The sequence below is a fragment of the Notamacropus eugenii genome, chromosome 4 (assembly GCF_028372415.1).
Source record: "Notamacropus eugenii isolate mMacEug1 chromosome 4, mMacEug1.pri_v2, whole genome shotgun sequence".
NCBI lineage: Eukaryota > Metazoa > Chordata > Mammalia > Diprotodontia > Macropodidae > Notamacropus > Notamacropus eugenii.
In genome coordinates, this window is record NC_092875.1 from 340,463,426 (window position 1) to 340,485,602 (window position 22,177).

The 22,177-nt window shown below is 37.3% G+C and overlaps 1 protein-coding gene across 7 annotated transcripts in view; it reads left to right on the forward strand.

Annotated features, from left to right (window-relative positions):
- TPGS2 (tubulin polyglutamylase complex subunit 2) overlaps positions 1 to 21,924 on the forward strand; it is a 54,926-nt gene extending 33,002 nt beyond the window's left edge. For 2 of the 7 annotated variants that reach the window (XM_072599352.1, XM_072599346.1), the window contains exons 3-7: positions 2,025 to 2,112; positions 5,018 to 5,146; positions 9,164 to 9,286; positions 20,445 to 20,602; positions 21,295 to 21,623. In XM_072599352.1, the coding sequence (XP_072455453.1) occupies positions 2,025 to 2,112; positions 5,018 to 5,146; positions 9,164 to 9,286; positions 20,445 to 20,602; positions 21,295 to 21,522 (726 nt within the window). In that variant the 3' untranslated portion in view covers positions 21,523 to 21,623. Of the gene's footprint in view, positions 1 to 2,024; positions 2,113 to 5,017; positions 5,220 to 9,163; positions 9,287 to 10,315; positions 10,722 to 20,444; positions 20,603 to 21,294 lie in introns of those variants that run through there. The other 5 variants (XM_072599347.1, XM_072599350.1, XM_072599348.1 and 2 more) reach the window with 5 other exon arrangements.
- Positions 21,925 to 22,177: the final 253 nt, after the last annotated feature.

The window sequence follows — 22,177 nt, forward strand, 5'->3', positions numbered from 1 at the left end:
CATGTGGGGTTGTGAACCACAGTTTAAGAAGTGTTGGTCTAGATCCTGGTGGTTGTTATCTATTGACCCCCAATTTCTCAAACAAGTTCAGAGCCTGTATTGCCAAGGCAATATTTACAGCACCAACTGCAACTATGAATATGTCAGCATAGTTCTGAATCACAAAATATAACAGACTCTCCACATGGAAGACAGAACCAAAATATTTATTCAAACACTGGAAAACACAACAAAGAAATCTATACACAAACAATGCAGGGGGCACTACCATCCCCAAGCCAAATAGGCTCCCTTAACTAAATATCACAAGCAAGCTCTCCCACTCATAGTTGCTATCTGCTTTCTCTCTCTCTCCCAGCTCTGACTACTCTGACCAACTTTCTCTCAGCTCTGCTCCAGCTCCGCCTCTTCCTGTTCCACCCATTCAGCAAGCTTCTCCCACCATGTGTGACTTAGGCTTCCACATGATTTAGGCAGGTCACATGGGCCTATTAATGAATGAGAAAGATCTTCAAATTAAGCAAAAAATACATTAACACTCTAGAGCCTGACTCATGGTCTTTCCTTCCCATACCCTATTCTCTTACTAAAAGATTTCAACATATTTATGCTCGTTTAAACACTCTAACTTCATAGTTCCTCAGCCTACTCCTCCACCCCACCTCAGCTGCACATAAAGAAGGGCATGAGTTTATCATCATCCACAAGGGTTCCACTGCTTTGATCACAAACTTTGATGTTCCTTTACTTAATCATAGTCTTTTATCCTGTCTTTCTCTAAGCCTTATGACTCATAATCTTATTTGTAATTTTATTCATAGCTTCTATTTTCTCCACCTCTCAGTGCAGGCCAACCCTTGGTGAACCAGCTTAACTCTATACTATACTCTACCCTTAAATCCCTTGTTCCATTGTCCTGTCACTGATCCTGACTTGCCAAACTCCAACCCCAAACTACTTCCTCCTCCTAATCTTTCTCCTTTCTACCTTCATGTGATAATGAATAAAACTAAAGGACATCATAAAACTATGCTGACTGCATCCAAAACAATTTAATGTTATCTAATCCCAAATGAGCCCTTTCTGCAGTAGGGTAAACCTTATATTCCTCTCTAATAATTTACTATCCTACTCTCTAGTAGGTCCCACAGGGACCTGTGCAGGCCTTCAGACTTATCAGCCCCTGAAGCCCCAATTTCTTCAACTGTAAAATGGGGATGATAGCAACACCTACTTTTCAGAGCTATTATGAGGATCAAATAAGATGTTTGTAAAGTGCTGAATACAATACCTAGCCTATATAAATGCTTATTCCCTTTTCCTCTATTCTTTGATGACCCTTCAAATATTTAGAGAGTTCTATCCTAAATCTTCTTTTCTTCAGGCTAAACATCCCTGATTCCTTCAGCCACTACTAATAAAGTTTGTATTTAAGGGCCTTCTGACAGAAATCTGATGATCCTAGATGAAACTATAAACTTGTTAGAGTGAATATACTCCTTGTGTTTAGAGTTTTATCTTCAGCTTGAATAGTGAGGCAGCAGTTGGTGGAGTAGACAGCGTATTGAGCTTAGAGTCTGAATACCCATGTTGAAATCCCACATCAGATACCACAAGTTATGTGATCCTAGGTGAATCACTTAACCTCTCTGGCCCATTTCCTGCAATCTAAAATGAGAGTTATCGTGAGAATCAAATAACATGCAAATGATATAACTCATATAAAGTATTTTGTAAATTTGTCCTACAATTATTTTTTAACTATATTTCACAAGATTGTGAGGAAAATGCTTTGAAATTTAAAAAAATACTACCTAAATGTGAATTATTACTAGTGTTTAAAATCTTCCCCCCTTTGGGGAGTATCTGTCAGTTTGCATTTTGTTTCAGGGCATTAGAGGTGGTAAACATTCCTAGTTGGATATGTAATCGTTTGATTTGAAGCACAACCACTTTCTTCCTTTCCCCTTCCCCATGTTCTTCACCAATTCCTATCCTAATGTTCAGGTACTTTACGATTACAGGAAAATGATTGCGTGCTGCCAGAAGATCTGAAGAATTTTTACCTGATGACAAATGGCTTCCACATGTTGTGGAATGTGAAACTAGATAGTAAGTTCACTTCTCTACCACACCTTCTTGCCCCCCACCTGCATTGTTGGTCTCCTAGGAATGTTTTTCTATAATGTAATGTCTAGAAGATTGGACTATCTCTCAGGAATGGTGAGAACCACAGTTGCTTCTTTAAAATTCATTCAGTGCTAGACATTAACTTCTCTCTGCTCAGAAGCTACTACTGTAGTATGTTCACCTGATAGAAAATGGGCAAATAAAAGAGCTGAGATCCTTAAAGAACCTCCTAATCTATAGAACAGGTACTTTCATAATCACTAAAATGTTAGGACTATGAAGACCATCCAATAACATGAATTGGTCTAACACCCTCTGGTGGCCTTAAATATAATTGGTCTGCTTGTTTCAAAGGGAAACTAAGTGGCTCAATGGATAGCTTGCTGGACCTGCAATCAGGAAGACTAATCTTCCTGTCTTCAAATCTGGTCTCAGACACTTACTAGCTGTGTGACCCTGGGCAAGTCACTCAACCTTGTTTGCTTCCATTTCCTCATCTAGAAAATGATCTAGAGAAGGAAATGGCAAACCACTCCAGTATCTTTGCCCATAAAAACCCCAAATGGGGTCATGAGGAGTCAGACATGACTAAAAAACAAGTGAACCACAGAATGTGTTTCAAAGAAATAAGCACAGAAAACAAGGATTTTTGTTTCATGACAATCTGCAGACTTCTCAGCTGCCTTGCCTTCTCATTGCTTCATATACAGAAATGAATATCTGGGACACATGGGACATATTAATCCAAAAAAAGAAACAAACAAACAAAAAACTGGCTTAAAGTTCAACCTCGCTGAGGAGGGGGTACTGAGGCCCTGCAGTGAGTTATTGATCGTCTGGCTGGTTTATTGACTTGTTCCTCCAATTAGGTCATCCTCAACATTCCTGTCATTTTACTGTTCTTTGAAGATTTTATAAATTAAGGAAAACTATTCTCTTATGCAGAAAAGATAGAACAAAATATAAACTAAGTAATAATAATAAGAGCAGCTCATGTTTATGTAGTATTTTAAGGACAATAATTCACTTTCCTCTCAATAATCCTGCAAAGTGAGTAGTAAAGTATTTTTCCCCTTTACAGGTGAGAAAACTGATATACAAAGAAGATATGTGACTCACCTAGAGTAACAGAGCTAGATCAAAGAAATAAGTTTATAATATATATAATAATATAAATTTGTTTACCTAGATATTATCAAAGAAGTTGATAAAGTATCTCATGCTGTTTTTCTGGAAAAGATGGAAAGATATATCACATGACAGTACAATTACATTCAGAACCTTTTGAGTGGTCAGACTAGTTCCAAGTCACCTTAGAGAGAGGTCTCCTGTACAGTGCCCTTATACTTGGAACTGCTGTTTGATAATATTATTAGTGACCTTTATAAAGGCATAATTGCAAATGACACAAAACTGGAAGTGTTCCCCTCCCATACACAAAAAAAGAATGTTGGACTGAATCCAATTAAGAAGAAATTTGACGGTAAATAAATGTAAAGTCTTACATTTGAATACACAGTATTGACTTTAGAAGTATAAGATGGAGAGGGATCATTAGGCAAAAGTTTGAAAAAGATTTTTGAATTTTAATGGAATGTGATCTCATTATAATCAGCAATGCAATATTTCAGCCAAAAAAGGTAAAAAAAAAGAAAAAGATCTTGCGCAGCATTGATATTTAAGGAATAAATATATTTGCTATATTTGCCTTGATCAGGCCACATCTGGAGAATTGTATTTAATCCTAGGTACCAGACTTTTGGTAAACTACAGTGTCCAGAGGAGGGTCTGGAGTCCATACTATCTGAGTATTGTTAGAAGGAAATAGGGTTAGTTAGTCTAGAGAAAACTTGGGAAAGGTTGGTGTAGGGGGGTGGCAGTGGGGCTGATAACTGTCTTTAATCATCTGAAGTGTTATCTTTTGGAAGAGGGATTAAGCCTATTTTATTTGTCCCCAGAGGACAATGGATGAAATTATATAGGGGAAAAATACGCTTAGTATAAAGAAAAGCTTCTTAACAGTTGAGCTGCCCCAAAATGGAATGAGTTGTCTTAGGAGCTAGTTATTCCCTTAAGGAGCTAATTATTCTAATATCTGCCCGCTGCCTTGTCTGGAAAACTTGGTTCTGTTTTTTATTCTATCATTTAAGTTGGGAACTGTAAACTTCCTGTTTCTCCTGGCAGCAGTATTCAGATCGCTTATCCCTATTCCTCATTAACACTTAATTTATCTCTTACCACAGAGTCATTTAAAAGAAATTGCATATGCTGCTGTATCAAAGCATAAAACTGTCCCACATGCAAGTAGGAATTTTCATCATTTCAGGGCCTCAGATTTCTCTGAGTGGCATGTTAGCATTTGTCTGATTCCTGCAATAGGCATCCTTGATATAAAAGATGACGACTCTCTTCACTTTGTTGTGCACCAGAGGGCATCAAACCATCAATCATTGATCCGTAATTAAGCAACTACTCCATGCCAGGCACTATACTCAGTGCTAAGGTTCCAAAAGATCAAAAGGAAAAGTTCCTGTTTTCAGGAACTGTTGATAAAGACAATAGATATGTATGTAAGCATATAGAGAGATTGCATATAAAATAAATGCAAGGCAGATTTTTGAGAGAAGATACTAGCAAGAAAGGCCTCACATAGAAGGTGAGGCTTAAAGAAAATCTTGAAGGAAATAAAGGATTCTGACACAGAGGTGAAAAGGAAAACATTCAAGGCATGAGCCAACCAGGGCAGAGACACAAAGGTGGGAGATGGACTGTCACATGTGAAGGATAGTGAGACATTTTGGTTTCTCTGCATTGTAGAGGGCAGGATGGCACCTCCCACTCTTTGTGGTACTGTATGCCCTAGTCTCCTTTCCTAATCTTCATACAGATTATCCCATTCCATTGGGCAGCCTGATGATTAACAGCCTCATGAAGCTGAACCAGCTCCATCAGACCTCTGTTTATTTGCTTCCCAATTCACCAAGTCTTGTGGACCTGGAGGAAGATGAAGATGAAGGTAGAGTGAAAGAGCCAAGTGATAAATTAAGAATGGATATTGCTTATTTTCCGACGGTGGCTAATCTCTTACGGTATTGTGCATCTAATTCAGCTATATATACAATTTTTAGGTATACGCTATAAGCATAACACCTAGGTGGTTGAAATAGGAAGATAAAGTGAGACAAAGTCCCTGTCCTCAAGAAGCTTGTGATCTAGAAGGGGAGATACAGCATGAAACTAAATCAATATGTTATTTACATCCTCACCACTTATGTGTATTAGAATATAAAAAAGAGTTCTAAAGTGTTTTAGTCAGGAAGGATGGAGTTAGAGAGATTAAAAATTATAAGCAGTATTACTCCCTAAAAAAGCTAATCAAAAGCTACGTATTTATATACCTCTTGTGTCAATTTTGTAAAATTATTAGAATAATGATCTGCACTTGAATCAAGGCCATTCTTTATAAAATAAATGAGAAGGAAGCAGTCAGGTTTTTGCCATAAAATCCTACAGTGGATCACATCTTTAAAGTCACATGATTGTAGAGAGGTATAGAGAACACAAGATCTTGATTTCTCAATTGTTTGTTAATTATAAGAATTGATACTTCTCTAAGACTATAAGTTTCCTTAACATATTCCTTAATTACAAAGATAATTCTGTTCAGTGATCTTTCAGTAATCAAGATGAACATAAAATAGGCAGATATATGTTCACCAAGATTACTTGTGACTGCTTGGAGAATGCCCATCACAGAATACAAATGAAAAAGGAATTCTCCTTAGGTAATGGGATATTCCAGAAGATCTCACTTTTCAATGCTGTTTTGCTTGTTTCATCTATTTCTGAGATACTAAATAAGAACCACAGCCACTAAGAAGAGTTCAGTCTAATAATAGGTGCAGGACAAAACCAAGTAGATGAAGAACACCTCTTGTCCAGGTGTTGTCCATGACGTGCATTTGGATGGACAGTCCATTGAGTTAGCCTGTCAATTCATATATCTTGGACAGATTGTGCAGAGAGACACTGAGCTGGACCCAAAATTGGATGGGTAGAAGAGAGCAAAATAGATTTTATTTGGGTGATTTGGTAGTATGGTTAATCATCCCAAGCTTCAAACTGAAAGAAATATTCTCTTTAATGCTAGTATTGCTTCAGTGATACCATATAGCAGTGAATTATGGAACACTGTAATCCCTATAGAGTTATAGGTAACCCAACGACTATTAGAAAGCCTAGGTAGGCTTTAGCTTATTATCAATGTGTGAAAAATAGTATTAGAAATGATGTGGAAATGTATAATAGGAGGTCAGTTATGTTTAGAGAATGAGAGATAACTGATGGACAACCCTTGTGCTACACTGGTATCCACAGGACTTTAAAGGATCTAGATGAAAGGCTTGGTGTGTTGGATGACTCTTCTGTAGATATTTATGCTAGGACATAGACAGTAGTTGAATCAAACAGTCCTCACCACTGAAGGGACTGCTCACTTTGATAACTACACTAAAATGTGATCTTCAGGATCTCTTCAGGATTCTGGAAAATTATTTGTGGTGTCATCTAGCCCAGAGTCTGGAATGAACTTTGTCCTCACCTGTGGTTTCCTTCAAGGGTTACCTCAAGTGCTACTTTCCTGATCACTAGACAGACATACAGATAAAGCATTTTTTAAATGCTTACTATGTACCAGGAATCATATTAAGCCCTGAAAATATGCATATAAGAAAACTAGATAGTTCTCTGCACTTAAAGGTTTACATTATAAGGATACAATCTAAGGAGAGTTGGAAAGGGCATATGAGGCTACTCTCATGGTTGCCAACAAGGTGGAGCGGTCCAGAGAATCAGATGAACTGGGAGTGACGTGGGCATGGCTGGGACTCCTCAGAAAATGGCAAGCCTTGCCAGGGACTCAGCAATTGGGATTTTTTTTGTGCTCTCTTCTTCTTCAAATTATTTTATATTTACCTAGTTGCGTGCATGTTGTATCCCCTCTAGAAGAATATAATGTTATCCTTGTGAGCAGAGATTGTTTCATTTTTGTATTTATATCTCTGATGGCATGGTCTTCTTCGACAGTGAAGGATGAACGCATGCACTATATTGCCGATGGTTAACACAGGATCTTTTATACAGTGGAGCATATTAATGCTTACTGAATTCATTTCTAGTATATGGGATTTTAGCTGGATTTTAACAGATGGCTAGATAGGCATCAAAAGCACAGGGTACAGTTAGGTGGCACAGTGCATAGAGCACCAGACCTGGAGTCAGGAGGACCTGAGTTCAAATCTTGCTTCAGACACTTACCAGCTGTGTGATCCTGAACAAATCACTTAATCCTGATTGCCTCCCCAAAAGCAACCAAACAAAAAGTACGTGAAAGCAAGCTCTTGTCAGCCAGAACAGATACTTTTCTTCCTCGTACAGAAAAAGTTGCTTTGTTATCAGTCATAGGAAAAGTTTATGAAAAAACACCAACATATGTCACGAAATACAGGTCAATTTCCAAGAAACTTTAAAGGTAAAACCTTGATAATTTAAATGAAGAAGTAATAGGATAAAGCTACAAAAGAATAAATTATAGGAGTACAACCACTATTATGGACTAGAAGATATAGGTTCACAAGGCAGGTTTTTTGGTTTGTTTAGGTCTCTTTATTTCTCTCCCTTTCTTTCCTTTCAAAAAGTATAGTAAAGAAAGGGATCCAAAGAGACCTGAAGCTTGAATTCTACTCCAAACACTCCCTTGCTCTGTAACACATGGGCAAGTCCCTTAATCTTGCTGAACCTGGGGGTTAATATTTGGAGTACCTAGGTCACAGGGCTCTTGTGGGGATCAAATAAAATAAAATATTTAATAGTGCTTCCTAAAAATTAGTGTTACATAACTGTTATAATTATTATTGTTGTTGTTTAGTTGCCTAGTTGTGTCTGACTCTTAGTGGCCCCATTTGGGGTTTCTTGGCAAAAGTACTGGAGTATTTTGCTATTTCCTTCTCCAGTTCATTTTACAGATAAGGAAACTGAGGTAAACAAGTGACTTGTCCAGGGTCACACAGCTAGTAAGTGTCTGAGGCCAAATTTGAACTCAGAAAGTTGAGTTCCTGACTACAGGAAGCCTAGTGCTCAATCCACTGTGCCACCTAACTGCCCTATTATTATAATTAGAGCAAAGGACATCTCATGGAACATGGGTGAAGAGGGATCTGTACCCTGTGAGTCACGTGAATCCTGGCCCTTTGCTAAAGAACATGCATAACCAGGAACTTTTGATAAGTCTCTTTGTCCCTTTTTGGTGGGAACATGTTTGGGAATAATGCTTTGTCAGAGAACTGGTACCTGAGTCAAGAACAGCTAGACTGAGAGCTATAACATCTGAAGAAACATGGTTTCTGGTCTCATTTGAGCACATCTTGTGGTGACAGAGCCAAAGGCAGATCTTTGGATTTGCAGGAAACTTTCCCATTCTCTCTCTCTACTAGCAGCTTGTCTACAAGTACATCTGACCCACCAGAAAGTTCTAAACCACAGGCCCATTTCCATCCATATTCCTACATAATAAAGACCTCAGATCATCAATTAGTTAGAAATTTTCTTACCGTTTTTGCACTGTATTCCACAATACATCTTTTACATTGTGCCCTGGCATGGTTTAGTAATTTAGGAACATGCTAAGAAGAGACCTTGTGATTTGTTTAATGACAGTGTTTTTAAGTAGCACTATGATGTAGTAATTCCCCAAAGACCAATTTCCATTCCCTCATGCCCCTGCTATCCCTATCTAGTTGTGATTATGAAGACAGGAACAGAAGACATTAAGCAGGAGAAACCTATCATTCTTTTATATGTAGATTTCATTTGACTAAAATTTGAAAAATATTTTGAAAAGATTTCCAACTTCAATGTATATGTGTTTTATTTTCCTGATATTTTCATCCTAGGAAAATCATGTAGGCATTTAACCCCAGCATCTCAATAAGTGATGTTATGTTTTATCTTCCTTGGACATTATTTTCAATTTCAGGATTGGTAACTAATGGGGATGACCCAGAGAAGCCACACTTTGACTCTAGAAATAGGATTTTTGAACTGGATTCGTGCAGTGGAAATGGGAAAGTCTGCCTTGTTTATAAAAAAGATAAACCAGGTAAATTAAAGATACTATCCTATAGGTAAGACTTTGGTTGGAATTCCTAACTACTATTTAGCATTTACCTAATAGTCCCATTCCCTCCTTAGCTTTTAAAAGCATTTTTATGTTTGACTTTGGCTTTAATTTGAGATCTTTTTGTTTTATCCTTTGAATTTTTCAACATCATAGAATCTTGGGATTTAGAGCTGTAAACAAACTTAGAGATCATTTATTTGACGGAATCTTAGATGTAGAGCTAGAAAGGGACTTTGTGTATCATATAGTACAAACCCCTCATTTTGTGGATGAGGAGACCGACCCAGGGCACTTAAGGACATGCCCAAGGTCCAGAATTTGAACTGAAATCCTCCAATTTCAATCCAGTGCTCCTCACATCACACCACATTGGCACCAATAAAATAGACTTCTTTTAGGTCCTACCAAGAAATGTGAATCATTATTAGAGCTCAAGGCATCTTACATCACTCTTCTTCATGTACCAAAGGCTTGGAATTTTATGTGTCAGTAGAATATTCCTCTACCCTCAAACCTAGGATGCTAGGACTTCACTAGGACCTTGATCTCCCCTCACATCACAAAGTAGCCTTAAAACTTGATATCAAATGGTTCTAGGTAGAAACTGAAATGCTAAAAGAAAAAAATACAAATAGGTAGATTAGAAAAACAAAAAAATCAGGTCTTTATAAGAGTGGCCTAATGAGAGATAATGACAAAGTTCATAGTCCTCTTAAGCAGAGCTCTCTAGCCTGACATGTGAGGCTCTCTCAAAGTGAGAGTGAAGCAAAGGCCAAAATTATTGGCTGTTTTAAAGCACAGTTCACAAATAAACACATTCACTTTTTTCAGTGAAAACAAAACTCATTTCAAAGTCAACAAAACCATGATATACTCCACTTGACAACGAATGTGGTCCAGAGACTATTTAACACAAGGTTACATATGAATCAGTGTGTTTCAAATTTAAGGTTTTTTTTTTAATTAAAGCAATTGTTTGAGAAATTTACCTCAGTGTTTTTCTTCTAGACTTCTCATCTACTAACAGATGCCTTTTTGGAGAGGAACCTTCCTTGAAAGAAGGAAGTCAGTTTGTGTAGGTTTATAATTCAGATAAATTGTTATTTGTTTCCTGGACTTGAAGGTGAAGTGTTTAAATGTAAAGTTAAGCCATCTTTGTGTAAAAAGACCATAACATTTTATATTTCCCATAATTAATTTGGGTAAAATTTAACGTAATAAGCTAATATTGGGTAAAATTTAATGTAATAAGCTGATAACAAGAAAACCCATTACAACTTAAAAAATAAAAATAATTTTAGAATGGTTATAATTATGTTTTTAAAATTCTTAAATTTATTATATTTAATTTTTTAAAAAGTAAAATGCTATCCCTTCCTGGTAAATAAATATATAACTCATTTGAAGAGAAAAATTCACCAGAACAGCTAAAATTGGTACAGAGACATTGAAGTAGTGAAAATACAGTCAGACATACAAAGTAAAAAACCAAAATCTTAGATACAGTGAGTCATTTTTTTCTAATCTAGGTCAGCACAGGGAAAGAGAGAAAAAGGTCTTTGGACACCGAGGAGAGAACCTGGCCAGAAGCATCATCTGGGGAGCATTCCAGATCAGAGAAAGGCTGTTTATCAGAACAAACAGAGATCCCAGAATTTTATTAAAACATCTCCAGACTCACACCTGAACACCTTAGCACCTTGATGGGGACAAATGCCAAATGGAAGCTTTGTAACTTACTACCCAGTTCCAGGGCAAACTTCTGTTGAGAGAGGTCAGCCTCTGATGGTAGCATTCCCAGGAAGGGGGGTCCCCTGGTATTCTGCTGAGAAATGAGCAAACTCAGAAGCAAGCAGCAGTAGCCTAGCTCTGCCCTGCAGAAAAGTAACCAGGGTGAGAGTTCTAGACAAAGGGAAGCCTGCAGTTCTGTCATGGAACCAGCAGAGCTTTCCAGCTGACTGATAGTGGCAGAACCCAGGTCAAGAAATGGCAGAGCTCTGACCAGGGAGACAGCAATCAGATCTTATACCAGAGCAGAACACTTTGGGAGTACTGAAAGCTTGCAGGTCCCCAATCTGAAAAATCCCTGAGATTCCCCCCTAAAACCAGAATACTCAGTACAACATGAAAGCAGCAGGTCAAAGAAAAAAATATTACAAGCAGCCAGGAAAAAAAGACTTCAGATACCAAGGAGTCAAAGCCAGGATCACACATGATTTAGCAGCCACCTCAATAAAAGAGCAGAGAGTTTGGAATACTATATTCAAGAAGGTGAAGGATATAGGCTTACAGCCAAAAGCAACTTGTCCAGAAAAACTGAATATAATCTTAAGGGGAGAGGGATGAGCGTTTATTTATTCCAAATTAATTTCATAATCACTTTCATTAGTTCCAAATTTTCTCCTCCTTCTCCCCCAAGATGGCATGCAATCTTTCTACACATGCATTCCTATTAAACATATTTTTACATTAGTCATGTTGCATAGAAGAATTAAAACGGACGGGAGAAACCATGAGAAAAACAAAACATGACAAAGGAGAAAATAGTCTGCTTCATTCTGCCTTCCGACTCCATAGTTCTCTCACTGGATGTGGATGGCATTTTTCATCATGAGTCCTTTGGACATGTTTTAGGTCATTGCATTGCTGTGAAGGGCTAAATCTATCAAAAACAATCCTCACACACTGTGGCTGTTACTGTATATAACGTTTTCCTGGCTCTGTTCACTTCACTCAGCATCAGTTCATATAAGTCTTGCCAGGTTTTTCCTGAATTCCTCCTGTTCTTCATTTCTTATAGCAGAATAGCGTTCCATTACATTCATATACCACAGCTTATTCAGCCATTCCCCAATTGATGGGCATCTCCTCTATTTCCAGTTCCTGGCTGCCACAAAGAGAGGTGCTATAAATATTTTTGTACATGTGGGTCCTTTTCCCATTTTTGTGATCTCTTTGGGATACAGTCCTAGAAGCACTATTGCTGGGTCAAAGGGTATGCAAATTTTTGTAGCCCCTTGGGCATAGTTCCAAATTGCTCTCCAGAATGGTTGCATCAGCTCACAGCTCCATCAGCAATGAATTAGTGTTCCAACTCTCCCACATCCTCTCCAACATTTATCATTTTCCTGTTCTGTCATGTTTGCCAATCTTATAGATCCTATTGATTCTTCTTTGGGTGGTTCTCTTCTCAATTGTCCAAGTTCACCCCCTCAAAGCTATCTTCTTCATTGGATCCTTGACTAATTCCCCAGAAATTATCTTGCTTTTAAAGTGCCACTGAAGACATGCATGAATGCCCTGCCAGTCACTGGCTAGATGCCTCTAATTCCACTTGATTAAAGAACTTCTTCACATCCTGTAAAGTGGTAACAACATCTAGACAGTTCTTTGCACTTTAAGAACTTAAAACTTCATTGCATCTGTTACCTGCACCTTACCTTCTGTTTTTTCATCAATTCTTCTGGGTAGAAGTCAGTTTATCAGGTGTGTCATCTTCCTCCTACCACAACTATATTTGTCACTGAAATTCACAAGCGCTGTTATTGCCAAAGAAAAAAGATTGCTGTGTTTGTACAAATACTTTAGCTGCAAATAGCATGCAGCCTAAGAAACTGAGATTATATCTTCAAATATATAAACGGAATGTTTTTGCAAGACAAGAACATTTTTCCAGAAAAATTAAATTCTTTTAAGAGTAATTAATTAAAAACCACAGGTTTTCAAAAATCATGGTTGTTACATCAGAAGGATTGCTTGCATCTCTCAAGGTTGCTTAAAGAATTGCTAAGTATAAAAAGCCTAATTGGCTAATAGAAATATTGGTATTACCCATGGCTATTGATAGGACTAAAATCATATGCAAAACAGCTTTGAATACCTGATTTGCATATCCTGTTGTAGGAGTAATTGTCCACATTTGTGAAGACATTAGTGATAAATTAACTGAGAAAATAAAACCTTCCTATTTTGTACTGTTAAGTAAATGAATCAACAGATGTAATTAAAGATGCTCATTCTGTTACATACATATACTGTATGCTGTTGAAATCATCAGGGAAGATGTTACTTTGTGAAATGATTGAAGGCAATGCCACATTATGTGAAATTTCCTATATAACTGACAGATTTTTAAAATGGAAATGATGTAACATGGGTGTTATAATCTGCACTGATGGAATTCATTAGGTATTAGGTCTCTAGACACTAGTTAAAGATGTGGTTCCTCATGCACTTTGAATAGACTGTGTGCTTCATGGACAACTGATGGTATTGATAAATATACGTAAATAACTATGTGCAGTTTTTCAAGTTGTTCTAAGAGTAATTAACTTAATACAGTCCATTAAAAGGAAAGTTCTTCATACAGTTGTGTGATGATATAAAACTATTTACATTATCGCAAAGTCTGTTGGTTTTCTTGTACCGAAGGACTCCAAAAGTTACCTTAGATAAAAAGTTTCCATTTATTAGTGGTAATAAAAGTGAAACAAAGTCTTTAATAACAACAATTTCTTCCTGAATGTATGTGTATTTGGTGAGTCTTTGAAAACTGACTACTCTAAATCAATTCAATTTCTTCAAATTTTATGCTTGAATCTAGAAAAACTAACTGGATATACTTCTATTAAAGTTACAACTATAGGGAATAAATTCATAAAATAATATTTTGTAACTTCCCAATTTGAAAGATACCTGCCTTGAAAATTAGAGGAGAGATCTGCTTTGTAATCACTGAACTGATCTACAAAGCACTTTTTGTTCTAGATATTTCTAAATGATAAGGAGCCCATATGCCATTGAAAAATATGACAAACATTTGGTCTTCTAAGAGTATTAGTAAACATTAAATAGCATACTGAAACAGGTATTTGAACATGAAACTTATAATGTTTTGACTACAGGTGCATAAAGAGATCTTTAGTTTATTAAACAAAGTGATGCAAATTTTACTACCATTTGTAAAACCTTATTTGTATGAAACTAGATTTTCTGTTATAGATGTTATAAAGGAAAAGTATTAGTGTTGATTAGTGTTTGAAAAAAGAATCACAGGATCCCTCTATTTTACAACATATTTTAAACTTCTCATTTTACTTGACATGTGTTAAGTTTGGAATAAAACAAAAAAGAAAAAGAATGACTGGAGTTGTGGCAAGATCGTGGCAGGATCATACTGATAGCGGCCCGACTCCCCTACAGTCACTTTGTCAAAGCTCTAATAATGCACTAATGATAAAGAAAACCATCAAGAGAAATGAATCTAAGTTTTTCCACTCAATCCAGGACTTCATGAGAAAAATGCTAGGAACCTTCAGAGGCTCCAAGTGAAGACCAGTCAGGGTGGGTGGAAGTTACAGCCTGCAATTAATTATCCACATGTCATAGCAGGAAATAGGACTAAGAAGCACCCTGCACTGGACCCAGAGAGCCAATGACCAAACTATAGGAGGAGGCCAAGCCAAACTAGCAACGAAGTGCGTTGCTCACACCCAAGCCCCAACAGGACACAGCAACAGGAAGTGATAGCACACAAGCAGCCCGCAGCCAAATCATAAGAGGAGAAAGGGCACGTGTAGTGCCTGGGAAACAAAGCTCATGGGGTCTTGCAGAAAGCCTACTATTCGAACAACTGCTGTCATCTGGTTGAGGCCTGCCAAGGTCATAGCCAAAGGTGGAGCCAACCAAGGATTTGGGCCCAGGCAAAGAGAAAGAACTAAAAAAAGGCAAAGTGGCAAAGGTACACTGAGCCCAAAATTAGGGATTCCTATGTAGAGTTGGGCTTTGTCATAGCTGTTTGGTCTAGAAGTAAGCCAGGTCTGCCCACCTTGCCCAAGTACAAGGAGAGGAGAAGTCTGATCCAAGTTTGAATCTCAGTCTAGAAACTGAGTCTGGAGGTAACAGGATTTAACAGAAGAAAAGACTGAACAAAATGAAGACATACTATGGGTTGAGCGAAGCCCAATAAGTAAACCAGGAAAAAGAGAGGATCTCCACAAGGCCAGAAAGAATCTGAGAAAAGAACAACTTGGCCACAAAGACCATAGAAATACCTGGATGAAATGAGCAAGAGTCATACTCATTTAATTTTAAAAATGAGAAATATGGAAGAAAGAATGAAAATAAGAATTGATAGCTTAGAAAAGGAGGCAGTAAAATATTACTAAATAAACTCCCTGAAAATTAGAATGGGCCAAGCAGAAAACACTGACTCTAAGAAATTCTAAAATAAAGTCAAAAGATTGGGAGGGGATGCAAAGTGACATATCCAGGTAAGATAATTTAAGAATTATTGGACTACCTGAAAGCCATGACCAAAAAACCCCAGCATATTTTTAAAAATAGAGACAATATTTTTTTTTAAATCATAAATGAGAACTGCCCAGACTTATTGGAATTAGGTGGCAAAGTAAAAGTAGAATTTGTTGTTTACCTTCTGAAAGGAATATCAAAATGAAAGCTGTTTAAAATGTTACAGCTAGAATCCAGAGCTTCAGGATCAAAGAAGAAAATGCAAGGAGCCAGAATCCAAGCCAAGATTTTGCAGCTGCCATTAAAAAAGAGAGGAGAGCCTATAATTCAGTATTCTAAAAGGCAAAGGATAAAGACTTTCAACCCAAAATAATTTACTCTGCAAAATTTAATATAATCCTGTAAGGAGGAAAAATGATCTCTAATGGAACAGATGAATTTCAAGAATCCTGGATTTTAAAAAAATCAAAACTGAGCAGTAAAAGTTCAAAATGCAAACACAGAGGTCAAGAAAAAAGTACAAAATCTTTGAGCATGTGGAAAGGGCTATACAATGTTTACATTATAGAAAAGCAGAAATATTAACCAAATTTGCTAATCATAATACACTAAAATTATACTTAGTAAAGGGCCCTTGAAAAGAGAGTTTAAAAATTAGATACTAAATAACATAATTCTGAAGAATGCGTGGGTCCAAAAAGAAATTATAGAAACAATAGAAAATTTCATTAAAGAAAATTACAGTGATGAGACAACATACCAAAGCCTATGGGATGCAGCTAAAGGAATTTTCTGGGAGAAAATTTGTATTTCTGTATGCTGTCATTTTTAAAAAGAGAGAAAAAGCAAATCAATTAATCATGCAATTAAAATACTTAACAAATCAGAAAACCCCAAGCGAAGCAATATGTAGAAATTCTGAAAATTAAAGAAGAGTTCAATAAAATGCATGCAAAAAAATTGAATTGACAAAATTAGAAACTAATTTTTTTTTTGTAAAAACTAATAGGTAAAAATAAGTTAACTTGATTTTTCAAAAAAAGAAAGCAAATTATTTGTATCAAAAAAGAAAAATGAATTCACATTATAAAGGCACTTGTCACAAACTATTTTGCCTAATTCCTTGCTAACAGAACTGATAACTTAGAGGAAATGGATAAATACAAAAGAGACTAATGAAAAAATAATCCAAGTAATGCAATATCAGAAAGTAAAATCGAATGAGCTATAAATGAACTCCCAAACTAAAAAGAGAAAAACTCTCCAGGGCCAAATGGATTTGCAGGTGAATTCTATCAAACATTCAAAAACCAATTTCAATATTACATAAACTGTTTGCAGTAACAAAAATGAGTCACCCCTCCAATCTCATTCAATGATATGAATATGGTCTGGGTATCTAAACCAGGGAAAAACAAAGCAGAAAAAAATTTTAGACTTATATGCCTAAGTGAATATTAATGCAAAAATTTTAAACAAAATATTAGCCAGTAGGCTACAACATGTTAGAAGGGTTATACACTATGAGCAGGTTAGGTTTGCACCTGAAGTGCAGTGTTGGTTCAACATAAGAGAGGCTATAAATATAATAAATTTTATTAATAAAATAATAAAATCCTTATAATTATATCAGTGTTGAAGAGGCTTTTGCCAAAAATTTAGTACCTTTCCATTAAAATCAAGGATAGAGCAAAGATGCTCATTATCATTACTACTACTTACCATAGTCTTAGAAATGCTAGTCACAGTAATAAGAGAAGTTGAAGAAATAGTAACAAGGAAAAAAAGTAAGAACTTATGCAATCTACTAAGTAATAATCATTAATAAAATGATTTGGCACTCATTAAAGAATTGCGAGATTTGATCAGTGGTAGATTAAGTATGCAGCAGTAAATGAACACAGCAGCATCGTGTTCAATAAATCCACTGATATCAGTTACTGGGAAAGGACTTGCTATTAATAGAAACTACTGGGAAAAGGAAAACAGATTAACGTAAAAAGAACTTGAAGGAATAACCATAGGCAAAAAAGAAACAAAACGCTCACATTTTACAGATGATATGACTATCTAGTTAGAGAACCCTAAAAAGTGACCTGAAATATAGAAACAATAACCTCAGCAAAGTTGCAGCATATAAAATACACTCACATAAATCACTAGCATTCTGTGTATTACCGGCAAAACCCAACAGAAAAAGATTCTATTCAAAATAATTACACAGGTAAAAATTTGGGAGAGTTAGGCCATCAAGACGCACACACAGGAACTATATAAATACATCTATAAAACATTCTCTGTGGAAATAAAGACAGACCCAATTGTTGTAGTAAGCCATTGCTCATGGGTGGGCTAAGCCAATATAATAAAAATGACAATATTGCCTACATGAATTTTCTTATTCAGTGTCATACCCATCATGCTACCAAAGAATTTATATACATCTAGAAAGAAAATATTAGTGAAATTCATATGGAGAGACAAAAGGTCAAGCATTTCAAAGGAAATAATGAAAAACAGTGGAAAGGGACCAAACGGTATTAGATATCAAACTATACTACAGAGCTTTAATCAACAACACTGTTATATACTAGTTAAAAAATAAAGAGGCAGTCTATGGAAGTTATACACCATATAGATGCAAGCATAGTAGCTTATTGTTTTACCTGGGTTACAGAGCTACTGTAAACTTCTGGGACAGCTGGAAAGTGGCTTGGGGAAGCATTCATAAACAAGAAATTGAGAAGATAACATGAGCAATTTTGATTACCTATAATTCAGTTGCTTTTGCACAAACACAGTCAATCAGTGAATTGAAAGGAAAAACTGAGAAAAGCAAATTTGCTCTAAGTTTTCTACTAACAGTCTCATATCCCAGATCCATATAGCCCAAATAAGCCATGAGATTCTTTTTCCCAACTCATCCTCAGAGATGAATTGTGGGCTCCAGAGCAGGGTTTTATCTCCCTCTCTGGGGTACTGCTGTGGAATTGGGGGTAATTCTTTAATAGCCTCCATTGGTATGCTTTCCCTCAAGATTTCTGATTGAAAATTTATTCAACCAGTTTTAAGTGGACTTTAGAAAGAAGGTGCTATAGTAAAATAGTTGGTATAAAACATTCTCTTCCCCTCCTCCAAAAAAAAGTATTGTGACATACTGTCCCACAAGTACATACAGAATCCTTGGGTTCAAGTTTTGAGATCACATGGGGCAAAGGATAACTCACAGTTCCTAGTTGCTAAGTTCTTACCCTGTTCATGGGATGCCTCAAAACTTCCACTTAGGCATGGAGTAGTTTCTTTGCTGAGTTCTTTATGGAGTCACAAATCTATGTTCTGTTTGGCCTTGGCTACCAAAACCATGACTTGATCTGGGAATGCTTCTAGGACACTGATAGGAGGATGAAGTTCAATATCCTCTGCCTCCTTTGAACTTGCAAGGCCTCTACAGCCAAAAATGAATAAGGGAAACGCACAGCCAAAACTGAGGCCTCTCTTTCCTCCCTTACCCCTGCCCCACACACATGCCATGCAATTCATTCTCAGGGGTTTTACATTCACTCCAACATCTAGAATGACCACTACCTGAACATGATTCTTGGGCAATTATTCCAGTTTTGAAGAAATATTCGTGTCTGGTGTAAAGCCTTTTAATTTTTTGGCATTTAGGTGGTGGAGTGGATAGTGAACAAAACCTGGAGTTAGGAAAACCTGAATTCATATCCTGCTTCAGACAGTTAGAAGCCGAATGATTCTTGGCAAGTCATTTAACCTGTGTGACTCTGTTTACTCAGCTGTAAAAGAGAATGTCATAGCATCCACCTCAGAAAACTGTTGTGAGGCTCAAGTGAGGTTTGTTTATTAGTTCTTTTTACATTCTGTAAAGTGATTTATAAACCTTAAAGTGCTATATAAATACTAGCTATTAAACACTATTTGAGGGTTGGAGAACCTGCAGTCTCCAGGTCACATGTGGCCCTCTAGGTGCTCAAGTGCAGCCCTTTGAATCCAAACTTCACAGAACAGATTCCCTTAATAAAAGTGTTTGTTCTGTAACCCTTAGTCTCAGCCAAACGGCAGCACCTAGAAGTCCACATGTGGCCTCTGGGTTGCATCCCTGATTGAAACCTAACTCCTCTGATAAAAGTATCAAATCTAAAATAACATGGAGTGATGCTGACTCCATTCTCACACATATAAGGAATGATTCAGCTATATAAAAACAAGAGCCAGTCCTCCATAGATAAACTGTTAAAGGATACAGAACAGTTTTCAAAAGAAGAAATTCAAATTATCAGACACATAAAAATGTGCTCCAAGTAACTAAAAATTGTTGTTCATTGTTCAGTCATGCCTCACTCTTCATGACCTCACTTTGCATTTCTTGGCAAAGATGCGGGGGTAATTTGCTATTTCTTTCTCTAGCTCATTTTACAGATGAGCAACTGAGGCAAACAGGGTTAAGTGACTTGCCCAGGGTCACATAGTAAGTGTCTGAGGTCAGATCTGAACTCAGGAACATGAGTCTTCCTGACTCCATGTTTGGTACTCTATCCATTGTACTACCTAGCGACTCTCATCTAAAAATTAGAGAAATGCAAATAAAAACAACTATGAGCTGAATACTCAATGAAATCAGGTGATGATTTTTGACATCTTTGGTCCAAACTTGATTTACAAACATTTAGATACCAAGTTTCCTCTAAGAAGGCAACCATAGAATTTCTTCATGCAGGTGTTTCAGATTAGAGTTTGACTATGCAAAGAACTCCCCTTTAAACCGTTTCCTTTCTCTGGCTCACAAAAGCCCAGCAATTACCGTTGCAGTTATGCTTAAAATGACTATTCTTAATTAGCTTATTTTCCTTTTCTTTTATTTTAATAGCACCCCAAGATGCTGAGATCTGGTTTCTGGACAGAGCTTTATACTGGCATTTTCTCAGTGACTCTTTTACTACCTACTATCGACTACTTATCACTCATCTGGGCCTCCCCCAGTGGCAATATGCCTTCACCAGCTATGGCATTAGCCCACAGGCAAGGGTAAGAAGAAGTGGATTCAGCCACCTTAGTGCCTTCTTGTCCCTAAATCATTTCTCCCAAGACTTTACTACCCTTGATAGGCTCCTTTGTTTTCAGTAGCTTTCATTAGTGATCCAGTGGAAAGAGTACTAGATGGGGGAGCCAGAAGATTTGAGCTCTAATCATGGATTTGCTAACTTGCAGGGCGACCTTAGTCCTTCCATTTCTGCTAGGCTCAGTTTCCTTATAACCACAATACCTGCTCTACTGATTCTCTGTGATTCTGTGAAAAAATAAGAAAATAACAGATATGAGAACTCTAGAGACATATAACATTGTTGTTATCCTTACAACTTCTTAGAGATCCTCAGGGGTGGAGTAAAAGCCACAATGTTCAGCTTACAGCTATTCTCTCAGATGACTTGTCAGTCAAAAAAAGGGCCTCTCTTGACTTTGAGATCATCTGTTATCAGCTGCTTTCATTTTAAGAGATGTGAGACATGACAGAAAAGTATGGTCTCTGGAGCATTAAAGAACAGATCTCACTTTGCCCTGGAGAAATGATATTTTCCAGGTAGTTTGTGGAAGCTTCTCATTTTTCTTTCCCTCCCCGTTTTCCTGCTGAGCCTCCTTCCTTCTGGCACCGCCAAGTCAGACCAGAGTCTAGGCATCCTCTCTCATTTGATGACTGTGCCTCTCTCTCTCTTCCACAGCAATGGTTCAACATGTACAAACCCATCACTTACAACACAGCTGTCCTTGCTGAAGACGACTGCATCTTCCTGAATAAGCTGGACCCGAGCAAGGTGTTCAAGAGCAAGAGCAAAACTTTAGTCTCTAAAAAACGGTCATCTCTACAGAACCCAAGCTCCCAGAGAGGTTCCTCGGCCTCTCCAAGCATCAAGCCGTCTCCTCTCCCTGGGAACCCTGCCCGGAAATGAGTATTCCCCCTCCCCTGCCCCCTCCCCTACTTCCTCCCCCAACCCCTCCAGACTTTTGACTTTTCAAGAATGAATGAACAGCCCCAGGACCAAGATGGTGGTGGTGTGACTCTCATTGGCCGTGTATAGGTAATTGAAGGGATATTTTTTTCATCGGAATTGGAGTTCATGCCAAGAATCAGAGACCGGGTTCCATCCCTAGGCCTCTGAGTTTATAATACAGCAAGTGAAATCGTGACATCGTTCCTGCCACCTAAACTCAATTTTGGTTCCTCCTGGGGAGGAGGAAACATCTTTTGAAACCCAGCATTGTCCCTTCACCCTCCATGCCCTATTTCACACACACACACACACACACACACACACACACACACACACACACACACACACACACACACACACTTAAACCAGCAAGCAATAAAGTACATCCCAAGTTAGATGGTGAAGATCTTGTTGTCAGGTACTGATAATGCCTTGAGCGTTTTAACATCCCTCCTTCCATGAAAAACCCACTGGGAGTACATTTGTTCTTTCCTTGGAGCAATTACCTCTAAAACATCTCACTTTACTCTTTGCTGCCTTAGTTATTTGCCTTCCTATTGTTTCATCAAATTTCTCTCCAGTTGCCGACATTACATTTTCTTCCGAGCTTTTT